This window comes from Lonchura striata, chromosome 2 (genome assembly GCF_050655825.1).
Source record: "Lonchura striata isolate lonStrDom1 chromosome 2, ASM5065582v1, whole genome shotgun sequence".
NCBI lineage: Eukaryota > Metazoa > Chordata > Aves > Passeriformes > Estrildidae > Lonchura > Lonchura striata.
The window spans coordinates 99,362,049-99,382,560 of record NC_140704.1 but is presented as its reverse complement, the minus strand read 5'-3'; the positions used below and the strand labels follow the sequence as shown (position 1 = coordinate 99,382,560).

Sequence of the window (20,512 nt, the reverse complement as noted above, 5' to 3'; positions counted from 1 at the left end):
GAGGAACTTACATGGACTTTCACAAAAGAGAGGGTTGTGAGCATCCTTTGAGTGTGTTCAGCTAGAGGCTTCACTAGGCCAAAATGCACTTGCATGGGGCATGCTAACCAGATAGGATGCTCACTCTCTGTGCTTCAGAACGGATGTTTGTAGGTTTGATCTTTACCAGGAGAGGAATCTTGGTCCCATGCTGGTTTGTGCTTTCATTTTTGTTAGCTCTGTGAAAAAGACAGAAACATAAATTTCAGTATCAGTTATGCTTTGAATCCATGAGCACTTCTGAATCCTCATGAACTTACCAAGGTAAGTTGTACATAATGTAATTTCTATAATGCAAACTAGTCAGCATCTAGTCTACCTCCTCTTCCACTGGATTTTAGATCCAGGATTGACAATGTGAATGCCTAAATGTGAGCACCCTCCCTGTTTAGAAGATCAGGAATCTCAACCCTGGGGAGACACCTAAGCGATTCTTCTCTATCCTGAAAGCTTAGAGCATCTGTGATAATGCTGTGATGATACAGAGAGGAAATCATCTTCTAGTATGAGATTTCTGGTACAAGGACTGAGGACAACAATGCTCTGGATCACCTAATTGCACATTTCTTCCTGTGCAAGGTCTGAAGAAATGGGTGGCTGTGGAAAGCAATTCTGTTCAACCACATCTGAGGAAATAAGTAATGTAAATAATGGCACTGGCAGCAGACAGACTTGCAACACTGGGAGCCACTGTTAATTTGGTAAACCTGGGGTCACAGCAGGTGCTTATCTTGGACTTAAAACCTCATATCTACCCATAGGTCTACCTATTGCATTTAGTGTTCATGTATGTTATAACATATTGTTATTTTTTTGAAAGCTAGTGACAAATTTATCAATAGTCCTGTGCCTGCATGATACCTGCTGAAATCAGGTCTGAGAACTGAATGCAAACTGGGAACCACAGGCAATCCAAATGCAAATTTTTGTTCTGTGCAGAGAAGGGAGTTTGATGCTTTTAACTGGAGGGAAGAAGTTTGCAAAAGTAAAAGGACTGAGGTTTTTTACTGGGGCTCATTTTAAAATTTTTGTCTCTAATGAAGCATGAAAAGTAATGCATCATTTGTCACTGAACTTAATGAGGGAGGTTGCTCTTACAAGGACAGTGCTGTCAGATAGAAAGAGTTAGCTACCTAAAGCATCATCTTTGGTTTTCAGAGCTTTTGACAAAAGATCCAAACTATTTTTTCTTTCATTGTTGGAAAGCAATAGGGAAGAATTAATCTCTGAAAAACCTTAGTCTCTAATTAACTTACCTTACTGTAGCCATGGGCTCTTTCCTGCCCTGGGCTGTTACATTCCTAATCTAACAGGAATTCAAAAGCTCAGTAATAGTGATTCTCTGTTCTTTTCTCTGCTGCTTTTGGTGAGGATTCTGACTCTTAGCACAAGGACCCTGAAGTACAGCAACACTTCAATATTTCAGTTTGTGTCATTTGACAGTTGCAGAGAATGCAATTGGGCCATGTGGAGCTCTGTTCTGCACAGAGACACATTAGAGGATTAGCCTTAACCTGTTTTTAAGACAGTCTGACATAGCTGCTGCCTCCTGCCAGCAACAAGTTTTCTCAGATTCTATCTTTGAACTTACAGGCCTCCTGCCCTCTGTCTGTGGTGAAATAAAACCCCATATTAATTTGTGCAGCTTTTGACTATTTCAGTGTCCCAACAGACTCCAAAGCACAAGGTTACCTCTGTCTTCTACAGTGCTGGGAAGTGAGGAGGGCATTTATGACAATAAAATGTTTGAAGACTTCTACAAAGTCCAGCAGGAAATAAACAGTTGAGGCAAAAGATCTTAATTTCTTTGAATAGGTTAGAACTGGATTCACTCAGATTTGTGCACCTAATCAAATCAAAGTAAATTGAGTGTATAAGTATTTTCAATCCTGAGAATTCCAGATTTTTTTGCACATTTGTAAGTTTCAGAAGGTTTGGTTTTCCTTAGTTGCCTTTTTCTACCCTTTCTCCACAGCTGCCTGATGGCTAAGTCCTCCCACTGCCTTCTGTGATTCTTGGAGAACTGGGGAAGGATCCACACTGTATGTTTCTACAGTCATGTGGATGCGCAGCCTGCCAAGGAAGTTGGCTGGAACACTGACCCCTACACACTGACTGAAATCGATCTTCTCATAAGTTTTGTACCATTATTTGAATACATGACTGAGGTTCTGAGTGGGAGAAGGGTTCCTGTCTACTTAACCAAAGCATGAGGATTTCTGTGGAAATCTTTGGGACACGTCCAGCAGCTTTCAGCTTTGATGACTGTTCTGTGACTAGTGAGATCCATCAGTGACTGCCTAATATTTGGTGTGTAAATATTAGCATTTGTGGTGGAAGAATGTGAGGACGTCTTAATGTAATTATCCTTCCAGCACAGCTAGCTGACTGAAGGAACAAAAACAATGGATAGAGGGCCAGCAGGTAAGAAGGACCTCAGAAATCCTGATTCTCAGGTTATAACAACTTAGTTGCCCTTTCTCATTATCTGGGATCAATTCCCAGCATCTTTACTGGCATAATTCTTCTACCTTATTCCAGTGTATACCCAGTGGGGATTGCTACACATGTTTATACACAGGCACAGAGTTCAGTTCATGTACAGTGATAACTGTACATGATGTGCACTTGAAAAAGAAATTAAATGCTTAGACTTGTACCTTCATATTTCTGCCATGGCATTTATCTGTAGGGTTTTTGCCGCTTGTTACCTGGTCTGAATGATATGTCCAGAAGCTGCATATTGTACAAACCCTTCAGGCATATCTGGTATGAACAAACAGTTCCTGAGAAGAAAAGTGAAGCTCAAAAATTGTCATGTAGCAGAAACCCCAAAATTATGTATATAAAAGGAAGGAAAGGGGGGGAAAAAGTGTACCAGTCCATTGGGAAGCACCTGAATACTCATCACCTTATTTAAAATGAGCCAGTGAAATCCTGACACTTTTGATGCTTTCTTGCTCCATCACTAAAGCTTCTGTGCAACTCAAATTTGACAGTTATATTGAAGTGATGAGGGAAAATTCAAAGGTTTCTTAAAAACTTTCCTCTTTTCGTTTTAAGGAAACCTCTATGGGTGTGGAGTAACAGACAATAAGGGACCAGTCCTAGCCTGGATAAATACAGTGGAAACATTTAGAGCTGTGAAATTAGTAGGTATCAATGATGACTTCTTTATTATTATTGCTAATTTTTGCTATTTAGTATTATTTGTTGTTATTTTTTATTACATCTCTGGAGAGATGTATTTACATTCCTGAGTAAGATCATACCTCTCTGTCCCAACAGACAGACTATATACAATTTGAAATATTAACTATTTCTGATGCAGCACTTAGGACACTAGTCCCACTTGAGTAAGAGTTTGTCTTTGAGCATTTCTGTTTCGAACAGTCTGTCTGCAATGTAAATACAGTCTTGCTACCATTGCCCTGCAGAGAAAAACCCACAGGAAGCATTCAATATGTATTACATACATTACACAGCTCTGATAATTGTTCTGCTCTCTTGAGAACTTTTAAAATGATAAAATAATAGACATTACAGAATGCTGATGAAGACTCATATTTGCTGATACATTCTACTGATCTTTGGTTTTCTCTGCCTACAAGATACCTGCAATTTATGTATCTGTGTGAAGAGAATAAGCATCTTAAAATGTTCATCCAGAATGGGCTGTTATGTCACCAACAGATCAGATTTATCAAAGTAAATACTTTGAATGGGTGCATTCACCAAATTCAAATTTTGTGAATGCAACCAATCACTCAGAATCTGACAGATTTCTGAGGTCAGACATTTGCCCCTAAATTACTACAATGACCAACATAGCCATCTCCAAATAATTTAAGAATTTTGGAGTAGTCTTACCCCCAAAGTAAAGGTAAACCAAAAATATATTTTAGGCTTGTAACTGGGTTAACTATCATCCTTTAAGCTGAATTTGCATTACATATCCTGTTAGTGTGATGAAAAACAGTTTTCTGTCTCTTGTATGACATTATGGCACAAACTGAGCATTAAGTCTTGATTTTTTTAAAGTCCCCTTACAGCCTTTTGGAAAACATGTTTTTCTTGCATCCATAGTACTGAATTGACCTTGGTCTCTCTTAAACCCTAGAAAACTCACATTATTTGCCTAAAGAGTAGTTGTTGTAAGTGGACATGGTTATGGGTTTGACATCTTTCTAGTTTTTTCAAATCATTAATAGCTATCTTGACATTTTAACAAACAAGCAGAAAGGAATTTTTGTCATTTGAAGCCTTTTTCTAGAAAACAGCACAGACCATCAAACAATATTCATTAACAGTTTGTTTCTAAAATTTCTGTGGCCAGCTGATTATCCATCAGTGAACCCATCCATGACGCAAGTTCATTTTATTTTACATATTCATTCTTTTCTTTAATCTGAGCATCAAATCAAAAGAGAAAAGATCTTAAAACCTCTAATGAGAAAATGAATTGCAACAGGAAACTAAGTTGAAATTTATGTCCTCTATGGGATGTGTCAGCATTTTTAACTCCCACTATTCCATAATAGAAGATCTCCTAATTACTCTTGGAAATGCATCATTATCAACCAGCAGGCTTGCAAATTTAGGAGTGTTAAAAAGATAAATAGGAGTGTTAAAAAGATAAATAAGAGTAGAGTCACTGGCAACATTCTTTATCACCATGTAAGTCTGTTGATAGACAACATTGGGAAAACCACAGCCAGTGGCTCCCACATGGGCAGTAACAGTGGAATGTATGAGGCAGGAAATTTTCTGTGGAAATGCAATTGCTATTAGACAGTTAGAATTTCCAAAGCAATTAGATTATTGAATAGCACTGACAGAACGCCCGTTTAATGAGATATTTCAGCAAGTTTTCTGAAAGCACAAAGAAGAAAAAAAGACATCATATTGCCCTTTAATAATGAAAAGTAGATAAAAACATGAGGAAAAGAACAAGTTTTTCTGGGAACCTATATGTGTCTGTCACTGGCTTCTCTAATGTAGCAAGTTAAATATCCTATGCACTCATCCATCATCTTTCTTATCCTAACACAATTTGTACAGCAAGCCAGTCTGCTCTTAATTTTAAAGCTTTTTGGAAAAAAAAATTAAATGCTTGTTTCTTACTCAAACTTTTCTAACTTTTATGTAGGATATGCCAGTGAATTTAAGTTTGTAATTGAAGGCATGGAAGAAGCAGGATCCTTGGAGTTAGAGAAGCTACTTGATGAAGAAAAACAGGGTTTTTTCTCTGATTTTGATTATATTGTAATTTCAGACAACCTGTGGCTCAGCCTGCCCTTACCTATGGGAGTGGGGGAAACGCCTGCTTCCTTGTGGAGGTAAAGGACACTCCAACAGATTCTCGACAGACAGCAATGATGTAGGTATACTCACATATGCATGCAGAGAAAGACTGAAGGAAAGCTTAATATTTACAAGTACAGAGCTTTCTTCTGCATCTATTTTGGCTTCTGCAGATTTACCTCCTCATTTCAGTTCCATTAGCCTTATTTACTTCCATTAACTTCTCTTCAATCATTTCTTCCCTTGATCCCTTTCCTATCTCATTACTCTCCTGCCACTCTGCCAGTCTCTTCTCATCCTCCCCTCTGCACATCAACTCTGTTCTTGTGGACACCAATCCCTACACCTGCCTCTCCAACTCTATCTAAAACCATAATTCTGCTGCAGAAGATACTGCTTAGTACAATAAATCAGCCTAAAGGGACTCAGTTTGGTTGGATCTCTATGTTTAAAAGCCACACACAATTTTTGTAAACACTGGCAGGTGTAAATAAAAGTCCACTGTAGCCAACATGCTAAATTTAGCTGGTAATGTGAGCTACTGTGAAATAAAGAGCAGAAATTTCTCATCTGAAATGCTTCCTGATGAAGCAAGCATAAAAGGAATTCAGAGAGAAGATTAAAGAACTTGAGAACTAAAGAAAAATCTGCATTAACCTTTATGTCTGAAAAAGAATGAATTTTTTTTAAACTGAAAGAGCCTTGGCAGTCTTGATTCAATTCTTCTAAGTCTTGGCTAAGAAAAATGATGCTATTAAAACATCAAAAATGATCTCTCCCTGCTAGTAGACAGTTAGCTGTAATGAGGTTTTGAGAAGAATAAACAAGTTCTTTGCAGGAAAATATTTTATGATAAACTCAAGTATGAAAATGTGTCTGGAAAAATAGCCCATTTAATAACTCAAATGCCTCTATTCTAACGACTTGTTATTCAAGAGAGCTATAAATTTTTATTTGTTGCAATCTTGAATTAAGATTGGACATATATTCTTAATATCAAACAAGATTATTTTTTGCCTTTTTAAAAGAAGATTTTGCATTAAATAAAAAGGGTAGACAACTTGAAGAATTTATTCTCCAGTGTTAGAAACAGTAATAATATGCAAACGTTTAATGTATGATGTCTTTAATCTTACTGAAGCAAAAGATGGAGTGGAGGAGGACCCTTGCTCTCAAATCTGTGAGCACTACAGACAGCTGAATTTCTCTCTCTTGGTGGCTGACAACAGAGCTCCATCTTCTCTGCCAAAGCAGATTGCTCCTGACATTATGTTTTCCATTTAAGGGTCAGAAAAAAAAATACTGTTTATTTGTAATCTTATTTTTAAAAAATGGTACCACCAGTCACTGTGGAAAACAAAAACTCACAGAAGAGTAAGGTAGTGAGTGTTTACAAGTAACCAGTGGTTTTGGTACAGGTTGGGTGTGGCAGCAAGGACCTTCACCCTGGAACTTTTGGAGGCATCATTCATGAGCCGCTGCTGGAGCTGATAGTGCTGCACAATCACTGCCCAGGAGCAGCTGGGGGGAGCTGCCCATATCGGCCTAATGAAGGGCAGGGCCACGTTTAACTCTTGTAAGGTAAGTCTCATTGAAGCAACATCCCCAGATTTCCAAACCTCAACACAGCTATGGTGGCGGCAGCTGAGGAAGGGAATGTCCCAGTAAGGCCAGGACTTTAGACATGATGTCAGTCACACATCAGTTAAGAACATTTAAGGATTACAGGCAACTTTAATGCATGCACACATAGCAAAACCTGACTTTCTAATGCTGCTTTGTATCCCAGTAGGATGATGTTTTCATGTCAGAAGCTGGGTTGACACATCACACACTACATACAAACAGCAGCTCAATGATTTTCTTAATAAATATGCAAACATAAGTTAGGGGAAGCAACTTGACATATGCAAAGAGTTGTTCCTAATTTGGTCAAGAGCTAGATAGAAGGGAGAAGGTATTATGATTGCCAAGGGGAAGAAATAGGTTCCCTATTTCTGAATCCTATTTTGCAGACAGCCTTGTGGATTCCACAGGTCGTATTCAGATCCCTGGAATCTACGACAGTGTTGCTGCCCTGACAGAGGAGGAAAGGAAGTTATATGAATTGATTGAATTTGATCTAGAGGAACACAGAAATAACTGTGCTGTGAAAAAATTCCTCTATGGCACCAAGGTAATGTAAAATCTGCATGAATACTCAGCAGAAGGAATTTAAATCATCTATTTGTAGCATTTATATATAAAGCCAAACTGAAAGGAATTTTCAGTCAATGGAAAGCTCAAAATAAAATAAAGGAGCACTGAGAAATAAGAGGTAAATAAAACTAGTCTGCTGAAAATGTAAGGCATTGCATCCGGGGAAAGTGATCAGAAATATGAACAATCAATTAAAAACAATGATGCAAAACTAACAGTGTCTCTCTTCCTTGCCTACTCCCCCCCCCCCCTCCCCAAGCATAATCAGCCAAATAAAACATGCATTAAAATGCCTACATTTAGGTTACATAGTAGGAAAAAAGTTGTATTCAGCTCTGAAAAAATGGGAGGCAGTCTTAGGCAGATATGTTTTGGGTTTTTTTTTATTTAATAGATTTTGATGTCTGCCAAGCGTGCCATAAAAAGCATCCAAAGCTACAAGCCTCTCCTTACCAGCAATTAAAAATTATATCCTAAATAAAAAACCAGCAGGTAAGGTCTGGCTTGGAAATATTTCTCTGCACAAGAATGGCAGCTAGGAGAAAGGAGTTGATTATTTTTTTATCACAAACATAATTATTGTGGTGTAGGTTCTGCTAACATGGATGCTTTTATTTCTGTGAAAAAGCTTTCAGATTACCTAAAGCTAGATTGTTAGAATCAGTAATACAAAAGTATAATGTAACTATACTATCTGAGTTTTGATGAGGATGAATTTATGCTAGTTTTATGTATAGATAAAGGTCTAGTCTCATAAAACTGAAGGAAAGCAGCAGCACTCTGAGGTTCTGCATGAAGACCAGTTTATAATTTATATATTTCTCCTATTTTCTTGAGAATAATAATCATATTTTGTTTCTCCTCTGCATTTTCGCCAGAAAAACTTGGTTACTGAAAATTATAATTCCTATGTGCTTTTCAGTGTTCATTAGTAGAATTTCTTCACTGGTATCATCTGGGATGTATCTTACTTCATGGTTTTTCCAGTGACAAATTCAGGATAAAGAGGCAGTCAGATCAAAAGTTCTGATACTACCTTGCACTAGGAAATTTTACTTTGAAGATTTTAAAAACAATATTCTATTTTTATTATTTTTCATGAGAAACCGTTACTATCCAAATCTTTCTATGACTGAAAGTAGTAGTATTTTTTTAAAATGAAAATACACGTGCATGGGTTTAAATAAAAAATCAAATACCTCTAAAATACAGGTCTCCAAATACAAATTTTAAGATCAAAAACTTGTTTATATAAATTGTGGCTTGTTTATATCAATCTCTTATATTTTGAATTATTTTTTTTAAAGGAAGAAATACTCCTACACCTGTGGTGTTACCCCTCTCTCTCTATTCATGGGATTGAAGGAGCTTTCCATGAACCAGGCATTAACACAATCATTCCAGCAAAAGTAATTAGCAAATTCTCAATCCATCAGGTTCCCCACATGGACCTTTTGGTTGTGAAAGAACAGGTAAGACACAAATCTTTTCTTTGGCCACTACTGTGTAAACTAAGTCTCTCTTATTACCTTACAAACCTAGACTTGTAGTAAATGGAATTTTTTAGCACTTATTTCTTTCCAAGAGAAGGAGGAATGTGGGTATAAGCTTGAAGTTGCAAGATGAAAGCTTTTTAGAAATATTTTCCCTACAGGTGGTGGAACACTTGGAGGGTGTCTTTTCCAAGAGGAACAATCCAAACAAACTGAAAGTAATGATCTACTACATAAAGCAGCAAGAAGGGCAATAAAAACAGGTGTGATCCTTTTTTTCCCCCCCAATTCTTAGTGTGTCTGTAAGTGTTCAGGGGCATCGTGCTCAACAATAGGGCAAAACAGATTTCCCAATTTAGTGCTGCAGCCTCTTACTCTTATAAACCTCATTGATTCTGACAGAATAACTCATCAACATCTTCTATACCTAGTTAAATTTTGATATGCTTTACAGAAGTAGCCAAAAGATCTCATTTATTTATTTTTGTATTGATAAGAAATCAGAGGTTTATAGAGTAGAGCTGATTTGTGACATCAATTGGCTACACACTCAAACCCATTTCTACTCAGAAGCTCTTAGTATCAGCTCTTTGCTTAGATCTATGATAGCAGAAATAAGCACCTGGATTACACCTATTTATTAATTAATTTTCCCCATGTATTTCAGTTTTTGGAGAAGATCCAGATTTCATCTGTGATGGTTCAACAATTCCTGTTGCCAGAATGTTTCAGACTGTGGCGCAGAAAATTGTGACGATGCTTCCAATTGGAGCGGCTGATGACGGGGAGCATTCCCAGAACGAGAAAATAAGCAGGTTTCTTTCATTTTCTTTTGCTGCTATTAGAGAAGGGGGAGAATTGAAGTCCCTTGGTGCCCATGAATGAGCATGCCCAGATGGGAAGCTTTGCTGTGCATTGGGCAGCTCAAAGCTACTATCTCCAGCTCACTCGTTCCTGTGCTAAGCAAGCAAGCAAAATTCCCAGACTAATCCATACCATTATACACTTTTCACTGGGTGTCTACTCAGTCTTTAAATTCATTGCACTGGCAATTTTCATTTCTATAGCAATGAAATTTGCCTCTGGTGTGAAAGATGATGGTGTGGATGGGCACTCTTCTATCACAGCATCTGTTTTGAAGTGTGCCAGTCACAGATACGGTTATGTGAGGATTTTGGTGGTTTTCAGTATAAATGGCTATAAAGATTCATTTATCATCCAGGGACATAAACTAGCATAATTATATAAAATATAGCTTAAATTCCTCACTGTTGTTTATTGTTGGAGGCACCATGGTAAACCACTATTCAGTGTGTTGCCTGAACATTTGTGCAGGCTCTGAGTCAACTCATGCTGAACTCGGGAAAGAGGAGAATCCTACAATAATTCTCAAATTACTTTTTGTCTCCCCTCATTAAAGCCTCAGTGCTCCTGGCTACAGATAATACCAATTTGGGTATGTAAACCTGGAAAAAGTTTTCTGAAGTAAATCCAGAGGAATATCAAATTAAAAGATGTCCAGCACTTCTGTGCACTGGGTAATTTTCAGGGCTTACCAATATTGCAAATTCCTCTGAAGACTCATGGAACTTCACTGGACTACACTCCTAATTTTAAGAGCAGGACAGCCTGACAAGACTTCATTGTGTTTCTTTCCTTCTTCACAGACACAACTATATTGACAGAAACAAATTGTTTGCAGCTTTTTTCCTGGAGATATCAAAGCTACATTGGAACTTACATGAAACTTCCCACACAGAGACTATCAACTGACAGATCATATCAAGAAAATCAGCAAAGCACTTTCTTAAATTTTTGAACTTATATCAAACATATAAACACTTATATCAAACATATATTTATATCAAACTTATATCAAACATATAAATCACATATTCAGTGGCTGTGAATTGGTGGGGAAAAAAAATAAATGCTGTGCTATTTCCTGGCATACTACTAAATGGCATGCATTTGTTATTTGGTCCATCAAGTGATCTTATCCCTAGTGGTGTAAAATAAGATAAGGGATAATTCATTCTTGCTGCATGGAACATGTTGCATTTTAGTTTTAAACTTCAAGGCAAAGGGAATTTATTCATCCATTTTATCAAAATGACTTTATTTCTGTTTTATAGTATCACTCTTCATGCTGCCCAGCTCACATTCCAGTTTCTGAATATAAGCAATACACACTGTAGTTTCCTCCTAACTATATACAGAATTATACTTATGTAATTCTTTGAAGAAAGATCTACTATCAAATTAATCTCTTTCCTTGTCCTTAACTGAAGGTTTTAAATAGGAAGTGCAGTGAAATGTTCTTGTTGAGTTTGATGTGATTTGCCTCTTATTATCTATTTATGGGTATAATCACTGAGGTAAGCAGAACTACAACAATAAATAAACATTTCCAGGTCTGGATTCTGCCTTCCCTCTCATCCAAATCACCTCTTACTATGCTGTAAGCAGTTTTAAGAATCACTTAATAATTTTCTTCATGTGACTTTCTTTCCATACACTAGAAAGAAATTTTTGTAAACATCTCTTTTGGCCAAAGCCTGTCATCAGAAGGGTTTTTTCCACCCAATTAGCAACCGGTTCTTAATTGCTTTTAAAGCATCAGTTTACATTAATAATTAAGTTAAAGGCAAATTATATATTTTGAAATAAAAACCAATTAGTTGAGAGTTCTGTTTGTTATTTAGGCAAAACATCCAGCACAAAGATTGTCATTCAAATCTAGATTTTTTTAAACTTTAAAATGTGATTTTTACTCTAACACAATTAACTCACACACACCCAAACCAATGGAACCAGTAGTGTTATCCCTACTGTTTAAAATATTACATTAAGTAAATTACATAGAGTACTTTGGATCCTCCTTACCTCCCTGCAAAAATCTGCAAGAACAAAGATGTGGATGCAGAGTCAATAGAAGGGAATACTCATACATTCTCAATAAACACCCATCTTCAGCCCTACCTGAGACCATGAGGCCCCCAGTTCAGCTGCAAGAGCTGAGTAAGGATTCTGGCTCTGGCTGCTGATGGTGTTCAAGGGGAAAAGGAGGACCCAGCTCAGTCTGACTTGGCACTGCTGACTGCAGAACTGCAGTGTACTCGAGGACAAGGACCAAAAGCATCAAAGACCAGAAGACACTGGTTTGCATATCATCAACTTGCAAATAATTCTCTATGACACTTGGGTTCCTTCACCTGTTGAAAGCATTTAGGAACCAGCACAGTAATTAATGAATGTTGCAGGGGTGAGTACTCCAGTGACTGCACAGGACTCAGGGCAGATTGGTCCATGCTTAAAAGCTATCACACCATAGAGGTACACGAGGGAATTTTGCTGAAATATTTTAAGACATATGCCTGACATAAAATACTGCAATCTCTGAGTTTGTAGTGGTTTTCCAAGTTATGGAATATGCCAAGTTAGAAGAGACCCACAAGGATCATTAAGACAAAGTGTTAGTCCTGTAAAGAACCAACCCCAGATTAACTTAAAACATAATGGAAAGAAATCTCTGTGCATAAATATTACCCTTTTGGCAGAAGAGTTGAAAAGTTGGTGAGATGGAGGTGGCAGATTTCTTCATGAAAGAGGGAGGGAGACTGTGTTTTAGGAACATGACTGCTATGAAAGGCCACTATAATATATGCTGTCTATGCGTTCTACAACATTATTAAATTGGAATGGAAGATGGGTTTATTTGTTTTTCACTGTTGCTCTTTGGAATGCCAAATAAAATAGAGCCAAAAAAGAGCATAATTTTAGAAGTGCAGATACTCTCAGAGCAGTTCACTGAAATAAGGTTCTGCTCTGAAGTAGCCACTTACTGTCAAGTTAAAGTGATGAGAGTGAAGCAGTGGGGCCACTGAAAGATGCAGACCATCTCCATGCCTCCTTCAGTCCCAGAGGAGAGAAAGAGCATAAAGCTTCAGATTCTTCTGTCCATGAAAGAAAGAAAGCATTGGGAAAGCAGCTCCTGCCCACAGGGGTATTGAGAGCTACTCTTTCCTTCTTAGATCAAGAATGAGTATCCACCCTCTATTTCCTTTTGTTTTTTAATATTATGCAGCATCTCATCAGACTTGTAGAAAAAAGAAATGGTACGCATTTTTCCTAAGGTGTGTAGTGCTATACAACATTTCTAGAAATGTTCTTGGTTGCACTAACAGCTATATGTTGCCACAGTAAATTAAAGATATTTCTACAATACTAGTGTTAGAAATAGGATTAATATATGCTTCTATTTGTTAACCTTACTCTAGATGTACTGATTATTAATGTGAAAGAATAAATTAGAACATCTTCATTTCCATTTAAAATCAGTGGGTTTAAGTGTGAAAGTGACATTTTTATTAGATAAACAGTTTTTAATCCTTAAGTAATGTTTCAAAAGAGAAGACTGAAAAGTGTGTCAGCTAAAATCATGGAGAATAAGATGCTGACAATAGAAGCTGAAGGCATAGAGAGCTGAGCAGCCTCCTGAGACTGAAAAGTAATCAGGTTATCATTTGCTTAGCCTGTGAAAGCGGAAATGAGGCTTACTCATGTAGTTATGGTTTTTCTTTTCAGCAACACTACTCCCAAGAAGTTTAACTTTGACTCCTGCTAGTTATTTCTTTCAGAATAGTGCATTTGGCTTGTTTCACAAAATGTTATAAAATGCCTTGCTAGTTATGGATGTTCATAGTCCATGTCTGGACAGGGAAGATTGTGCAAGTGTGCCTTTACCTGTGACACAGAGGCCCATGCCACAGTGGCTGGTGCCAGTGAGACCCACGAGTTCCCTTGTTTCTTCTGGAACATTCCAGCTGCAAGTAACATGTAAAGTTAAATACTTATTGCTCCAAGGTGAAGCTTATCTGATTTTCACATTTATACCTTGTATCATAGAATATCTAGAGTTGGAAGGGACCCATAAGGATCATTGAGTCCAAATCCATGTATATCTGTATTTAGAGCTGGAGACACATCATTCCCATTAGGAGGTGTGTCGTTAAATATTTTAAACAAATATATTAATAGAAAAATATGAACAGCTCCTTGTTAACAGAGTGCATTTGTCTGGTTTGCTCTACTGCCAAATATATCAGTGATGTTCTCACTTGCATTCTTCACAGTGTATGATGAACACCTCCATGTTGCAGATAATTTTGACAAATATGTAGCAAAGGTTTTTCTGCAATGCTGCTACACTAGATTACATAAAACTAGACCAGGGCATTCAAAATTATCTGCTAACAAGACAAACATGGTGGTATGCAATCTTGAAACCTCTTATCTTTTTTTTTTCAGCTGTGAACTTGAATCAGTGTGAGTCCTCTTCCTGAAGTCACTTAGAATTCATTTGGCATTTCCACTACTTTCTGAGGAGGTAAGTCACTGTCTGTTGTAATGGGAGGATCAGCAGCTCCCAGTTTTCCGCTGGTTGCACATGGAATGAGTTGTTTGGATGGAAGACAATGGGGATAGTTCCTAGTTACTTTATCCACTCTCACAGAGTTTCAAGAATTGTAAATACTATCTGAAAATGTGCTTGTATATTGTTATGCAATTTCACTCAGGTTCTTTCGGTGAAACATGCCACATTCACTTATCCTCAAGGCAGGAGCAACAGCTGTGTATTTGTGGAATTAAAGAGATCAGTGAAAGTGCAAACACACTTCCATAGGTGTGAAATTTGGATTATTTTTGTTAAGCAACTTTACTCCTGAGAGGGGAAAAAAGCCGAACAAAGCCTTGCTTAAGGTCCAAAGTCCACCCTGCATAAGGTGCATCCCAACAGCAAAGGAAAATGGTCACATTCCTTACTTGATGAGCATTTGAGAATCTCAGTGTGTAATCAGAAAATTCTTCCTTTGAAGCTAACAGTATAAACACATTCTTATTTCAGTGGATGTAGTTCTAACAGGACTAGGATGCATGTGCCAGGTGGATAATATGTTGACTTAGTGAAGATGAAAAATAAGAATTAAATCTCTATTTCATGTAGCAAACATTTTTTTGCATATTATTTTCTGATCTGCTGCCACATTAAATTTTTATGTAGTGATGCATAATGTACTTGATGTTTCTATTTGAGATATATGTCTATTTGAGAAACTTGCTTTGTGAGTTTGCAAGAGATTAATTATACAGCTGCAGAGCTGTAAATTCTGGCAAGCTGGACATCTTCACACATAACAGACAATACAGGGTAATAAATGATTCTCATTTTACTGCAATAGATTATTGCTAAAATTAAATAATTTTTATTAGAAATTCACAGTACAAGGAAACTAAATCCTTGGAGGTTTGGCAGAGTCGGCCTCCAGATAGACTGAAACATATCTGTAGGTAGATGAAATCAGATGCTGTGGATGTATGTGTGGATAATGCTGATTTTGCTACCTGTCTCAAAATAATTTTGATGATCTCTCACTGTGAAGTAACATGACGTTTTGGCCAATTGCATGTTTCCCATGCTTCCAATGCAATTTCAATTTTTTTTTTTTATCTGTAAGAATAATTCAAACATCCTAGTAATTTTATTTGTGGAACTGAAGGGGAGCATAGAAATGAAACTGTAAAATCTCTGTAATAGAAAACTGAAAATATTCACCATGACACACTCCTGACATATATTCTTCTGGTGTGAAGAAACAAGCAATGGCAGAGCCCTCATACAAAATACATCTATGGTTGCATCACTCTTTTTTCACAATTAGAAATTCAAGAGTTAGTACTGCTTTACTTGTCTCCTGTGCACTGTTGCCTTCCTGACAAAGCACTAAATTCCATAGGCAGGGTTAACATCCTCAATTTGGCAGCAACCCTAATATTCCAGTGACAACTTCAAAAGGTAAAGTTTCATTTAATCACAATGTAAGGACAGTAAAATCCTGGAAGTACATCCTTTCTAAAGCTGCCTTTTACCAAAATTTACACATAGTCCACTTTTTATTGAAAAACAGTGGAATGAAAAGTCCATTTTAAACAAACTAATAAGCAAACAAACAAAACCATGACAGATGCTGTGCTAGCTTCATTCCTGGTGAACAAGCTAGCAGTAGCAGTCAGTGGTGCCTTTGCTAAGTCACCCTTATAAAGGGCACACCAAAGTGTATGGGCACAAGAAAAAGGATATTCAACTGCTATTCTCTATAGGCACTGATGTATCTTAACATGGGATTTTCTGGAGGGAACAGCCTGAAGACTTAATGTCCATGTGTAAAATTTCTGCCTGTGTGCTTCAAGTAATGTCAGTTATTTCTCAGCACAGGAAAAAACCAACATCTGATTTATTCGTATATTGATATTGATGTTTGTAGCTAGAAAGCTGCATGCACAGAGACATAAGTGAGGTCTCCTGCCTGCATGATTTGTATTGTGTATGCAAAACAGTTTAGTTGTTGGTGCTTATATATAACTGCTTTCTATGACCATTTTTTACTATTTATTTTTGGGATGTTGGCTACTGTGACACTGAGCATACAGCTATATGACTACTGTTCTGGACTTTTACAAGTCATGGCTGTTACACAGTTCTCTTACCACTCCTCATCTGGATTGTAACCTGGCTCTAGAGAAACATAAGTCATATTATTCAGGATCTGATGAAAGAACACATGTGACTCTTCAAGTGCCTCTGTGAAGATACCTGTCTGTGTACATGCAGATAGACATCCATGGCCCCTATTCTTCTGTGTTGTAGGCTGAATTGAAAGCCTTAAATACTATTGGCAAGACTAGGCCTGTATGATGCATGATCCAGGGCCAAATGAAAGGATTTGCAGTCACTCTTTCTTTTGTTAAGTGGGAGAACTTCAAGCACCATCTTGTTTTTCTTCATATTCTTGCAACTTCTATCTGTAAACTTAAACTCCTATAAAAGTATTTTAATTGCAAAAAAACCCTTTCAATCACTTCAAGCTGCTCAAAAATAGTATTTTCCCCCTAGATTTTACATAATTATAAGAAATTCAAACAAATCCTTTGTAAGTGTTCCATTAAAGCTCGGGTGCTTTACTTATTTTTCTCAAACATTTATATTGCACTTACGAGAGCAGGAAAAGTTGGGAAACCATGTAATTTTTACTAGTGGACTTGGCAGTGCTCAGGTAATTGTTGGACTTGAGAGGAAAGTTAATGTCTTTACAAACAATTTGATGGGTGAAGAAGGTATGGACGTAATTTTTACCTGTCTGCATAAGGTTCTTTATATCACAAGAAAAAAAATTAACAAAAGGTACCTAGCTGTGTGCAAGCATTTTGTTTATGTAAAAATGGTTAACTATTGCACTTCAAGTAAGTTCCTTGGCACGACTGGGCAACGAACCCAGCAGGTAACATGAAGTGAATCACGAGGTGAAGCCTTTAATGAAAGCATGGCGGCGGGTGCCACGGGCAGCGTGACCTCACTGGCATAAAGGTGCAGCCGTGCCCTGATGTGGTCACTCCTTAGCTGGTTCCTAGAGCTGTCGTGGCTGCCCGGCTGCGGAGCAGGGCTCTGCAGGCTTGCCCCCCATCCCTTTGGACACCAGGGGCAGTGGGCACTGAACTGCTGCCATGGTTCCCTTCACAGGGGCAGCTCCCCATAAAACCACATCACAGCTGAGCCACTTGGCCTCAGCCAGCCCATCTGTGCTCATGTGGCACTGGCAGTGCCCTGGTCCCTCTGTGACCCTGCTGAGCCTGCCAGAAGCCACCTATGTTCTGCCCAGGCTGCCGTTTGGCCGAGGCAGTGCCGGAACCAGCTAAGCCTTGGATCACAGTGGTGCTGCACCAGTGAGAGACCAGGATCACAGGACCATGGCCGATTCATAGAATTGTTCATTGAAATTGTCCACTACTAAAAAAGACCTTTATCGAGTCTGTCAGGAAAATCCACAAACACTAGAGGTTTATGTTCAAAAAGGAGACAGAGGAGTCCTGCAACTTTATTTGAATAAACAGACTCAACTGAGACACACACCCGTGTGGCTTTCTCTCTCAAGGTTTCAGAGAGCGCAGCTTCCTTTTATCCCAAATTCCTGCCCATACGTTGCCCAAACTTCTTTACCCATTGACTGAGGCACTAGGAAGGTACAGCATTCCCAAACCACCTATCATATATTCCCTCCTTGAACCAACTATTTTACCCCAAAGCTCAGAAACTCAGGCTTGTGCAGACCCTTGTCTGTTTCAGGAGCAGAACTGCTTGGGCTCTGCAACAAACCTGCTGCCCAAAGTCAGTATAGACATTAAAACCCATTTCAAAGATGTTAACATCCATACTTTCTTCACCCATCAAATTGTTTATAAAGACATTAATTTTCTTCTCAAGTCCAACAATTACCCAAGCACTGCCAAGTCCACTAGTAAACCCTAAGTCCCTAAGTGCCACATCTACACATCCTTTAAATGCCTCCATGGATGCTGACTCAACCAAATGCCACCAGTTTGAACAGTATGCAACAGCGGGTTAGTCAAACTGGAATATTTCACTTTGCTTCCTGAATCACACATCTTGAAAAATGAACAAAATAACTTGCATTAAAAAAGGGAAGATATAGATACATGTGTACATATATGTGTTGTAATTTGTTTTTGTATTGTGTACCTGTGTTGTAATGGTTTATTCCTGTACCCCCTACTTTTCCCAATAGTTCTGCCTTAAAATTACCCCTTTCCTCATATGTCATTTCCCTCCTCCTCCTCTTTCAATGCCAAGCACGTTCTCCCCGCCTATGCACCCCTGAAAAATGCTATGTCCCCTGTCCTCTCCCTGGTGTCTCACCCATCACTCGACTCCCCATCCACTCCAGAACCTTCTACCCAGGGGATCGAGTGATTGGGCAAGGACCAGGGGTCCCTCCTCTGGTTCCCCCTTGTTGGCCCTTGCATCTGTCTGTTTCCCCAACTTCCACTCCCCTAAATCCCTTATTGGCTGAAGGGTGATCCCTTCCCCTCTTGCCACCCACATTTATAAACTGTTGCACATTGCCCCTCGGTGTGCTTCTGTTGGCTCCGGTAAGGTTTGAACTCTTAGGAGCTCTCAATAAACCCTTGGACTTTGCCCCAGAAGAGTCACCCTTTTCTTCTGTGATTGTCTGCCGTCTCTCCCATTAGGTCACCTGCATCAGCACTTGACCCTAGTTGATCCCCCAACCTCCTGGAGGCACATGGGAGTGTCCCCTGCCATCTGCTGTGTCATTGCTGGTCAGGCAGACCAAAGTGGACATCGGGTGGACACGGCAACATATATGTAGAGGGAATTGACACTAAAAAGGTTCTCGGTATTTACATCCTAATTATTCTGTTTCATGTTTTCTTAGGGGTTGGAACTGCAGAATAAAGATATATGCAACTCTTCTTAAAAAAATTGCTACTCAGTCAAAAACCAATGGCGGTTAAGGAACCCTTATGGACTGACGTTGATAACTTGATATCCTACAGATGCCATGATGTCCTTCGGAGGGCGTGCCAGCGACATTCTACCTATGAGATCGCCACTGAGTCATTGGGTTACTTCTTCTAAACAAATCTGATGGGAAATCCCGTGATTCAGTTGGATTATGGTGACTGCCTTTATCCTGCTCAATGTCTGACTTCTGGTAGTAGTAATCACAAATTTATGTGTGTTTTTGTTCAGCAGCAAACACAGGATATTACGTAGGAAAGGCAGGGAAAGTTTTAAGTTACACAGCTAGGTAAAGAGCTGGTACTACTCTTGGAATGAGTAACAATTCTAGTGAAATCAGTATTTTGGTGTGGTAGAAATATAGCAACTGCAAAATAATTCCTAGTGTCATATTCTGTTAGAAAATAAATATAGTCTATGTTTACAATCCATTGATAAAATAATCTATTAGTTCTTGTTAATTACTCATTGACTTATTCAGATTGCATTTAATATATTTTATTAGTGTAACTATTTCAAAACACAGAACCACTTTTCAGCACAACTTTAGAATTCTGTATATACCTAAGCCAGAACATTAAATGCACAGATGTAAACATTTAATAAATACAGCCTATAATTGCAAAATAAAATTAATTATTTTTGGTACAGGTATGATTTTTCTTCGATTAACAGTGATTCTGCCTTAGTTGCTACTTGTCCCATACCAATGGCTCCCTCTTCAGGCTATTCCTAAAATATGCTGCCTCTCTTCATTTTCCAGCTTGCATGGTCGCATCTTCTTTTCCCTTGTTTCCTCTCAGTAAGCAAATGATGAAACAACTGATGGACCAGGCAGGCTCACTTGGTGTTACTAGAGATCCAAACCTACAAATCTTTCAAGGCATATGAATGGAACCTGTAAACTGCAGCAAATCTGAGCTTAAAGGACCTCAGAAGGTTGTTTTACCTCTTTTCCCCATGCTGAGAAATATCCAAAACAATCAGATTGTTCGTAATTGTATTAGTCTTACAACTGCCAGCGGCTTCTGTAGATTCTCAAACTGTAAAATCTGAATATGTATCTAAAATCCCACAGATA

At 38.2% G+C, this 20,512-nt stretch overlaps 1 protein-coding gene across 1 annotated transcript in view; it reads left to right on the top strand.

The window, feature by feature from the left end:
* Positions 1-20,079, top strand: part of LOC110470903 (beta-Ala-His dipeptidase) — a 39,032-nt gene extending 18,953 nt beyond the window's left edge. Inside the window, 14 exon segments of the mRNA XM_085561495.1 lie at positions 139-145; positions 619-761; positions 2,015-2,076; positions 2,078-2,165; positions 3,102-3,195; positions 5,189-5,326; positions 5,329-5,378; positions 6,762-6,840; positions 7,353-7,519; positions 8,850-9,014; positions 9,197-9,251; positions 9,254-9,298; positions 9,703-9,850; positions 10,703-20,079. Coding sequence (XP_085417621.1) covers positions 139-145; positions 619-761; positions 2,015-2,076; positions 2,078-2,165; positions 3,102-3,195; positions 5,189-5,326; positions 5,329-5,378; positions 6,762-6,840; positions 7,353-7,519; positions 8,850-9,014; positions 9,197-9,251; positions 9,254-9,298; positions 9,703-9,850; positions 10,703-10,808 — 1,347 coding nt within the window. The 3' untranslated portion in view covers positions 10,809-20,079.
* Positions 20,080-20,512: the final 433 nt, after the last annotated feature.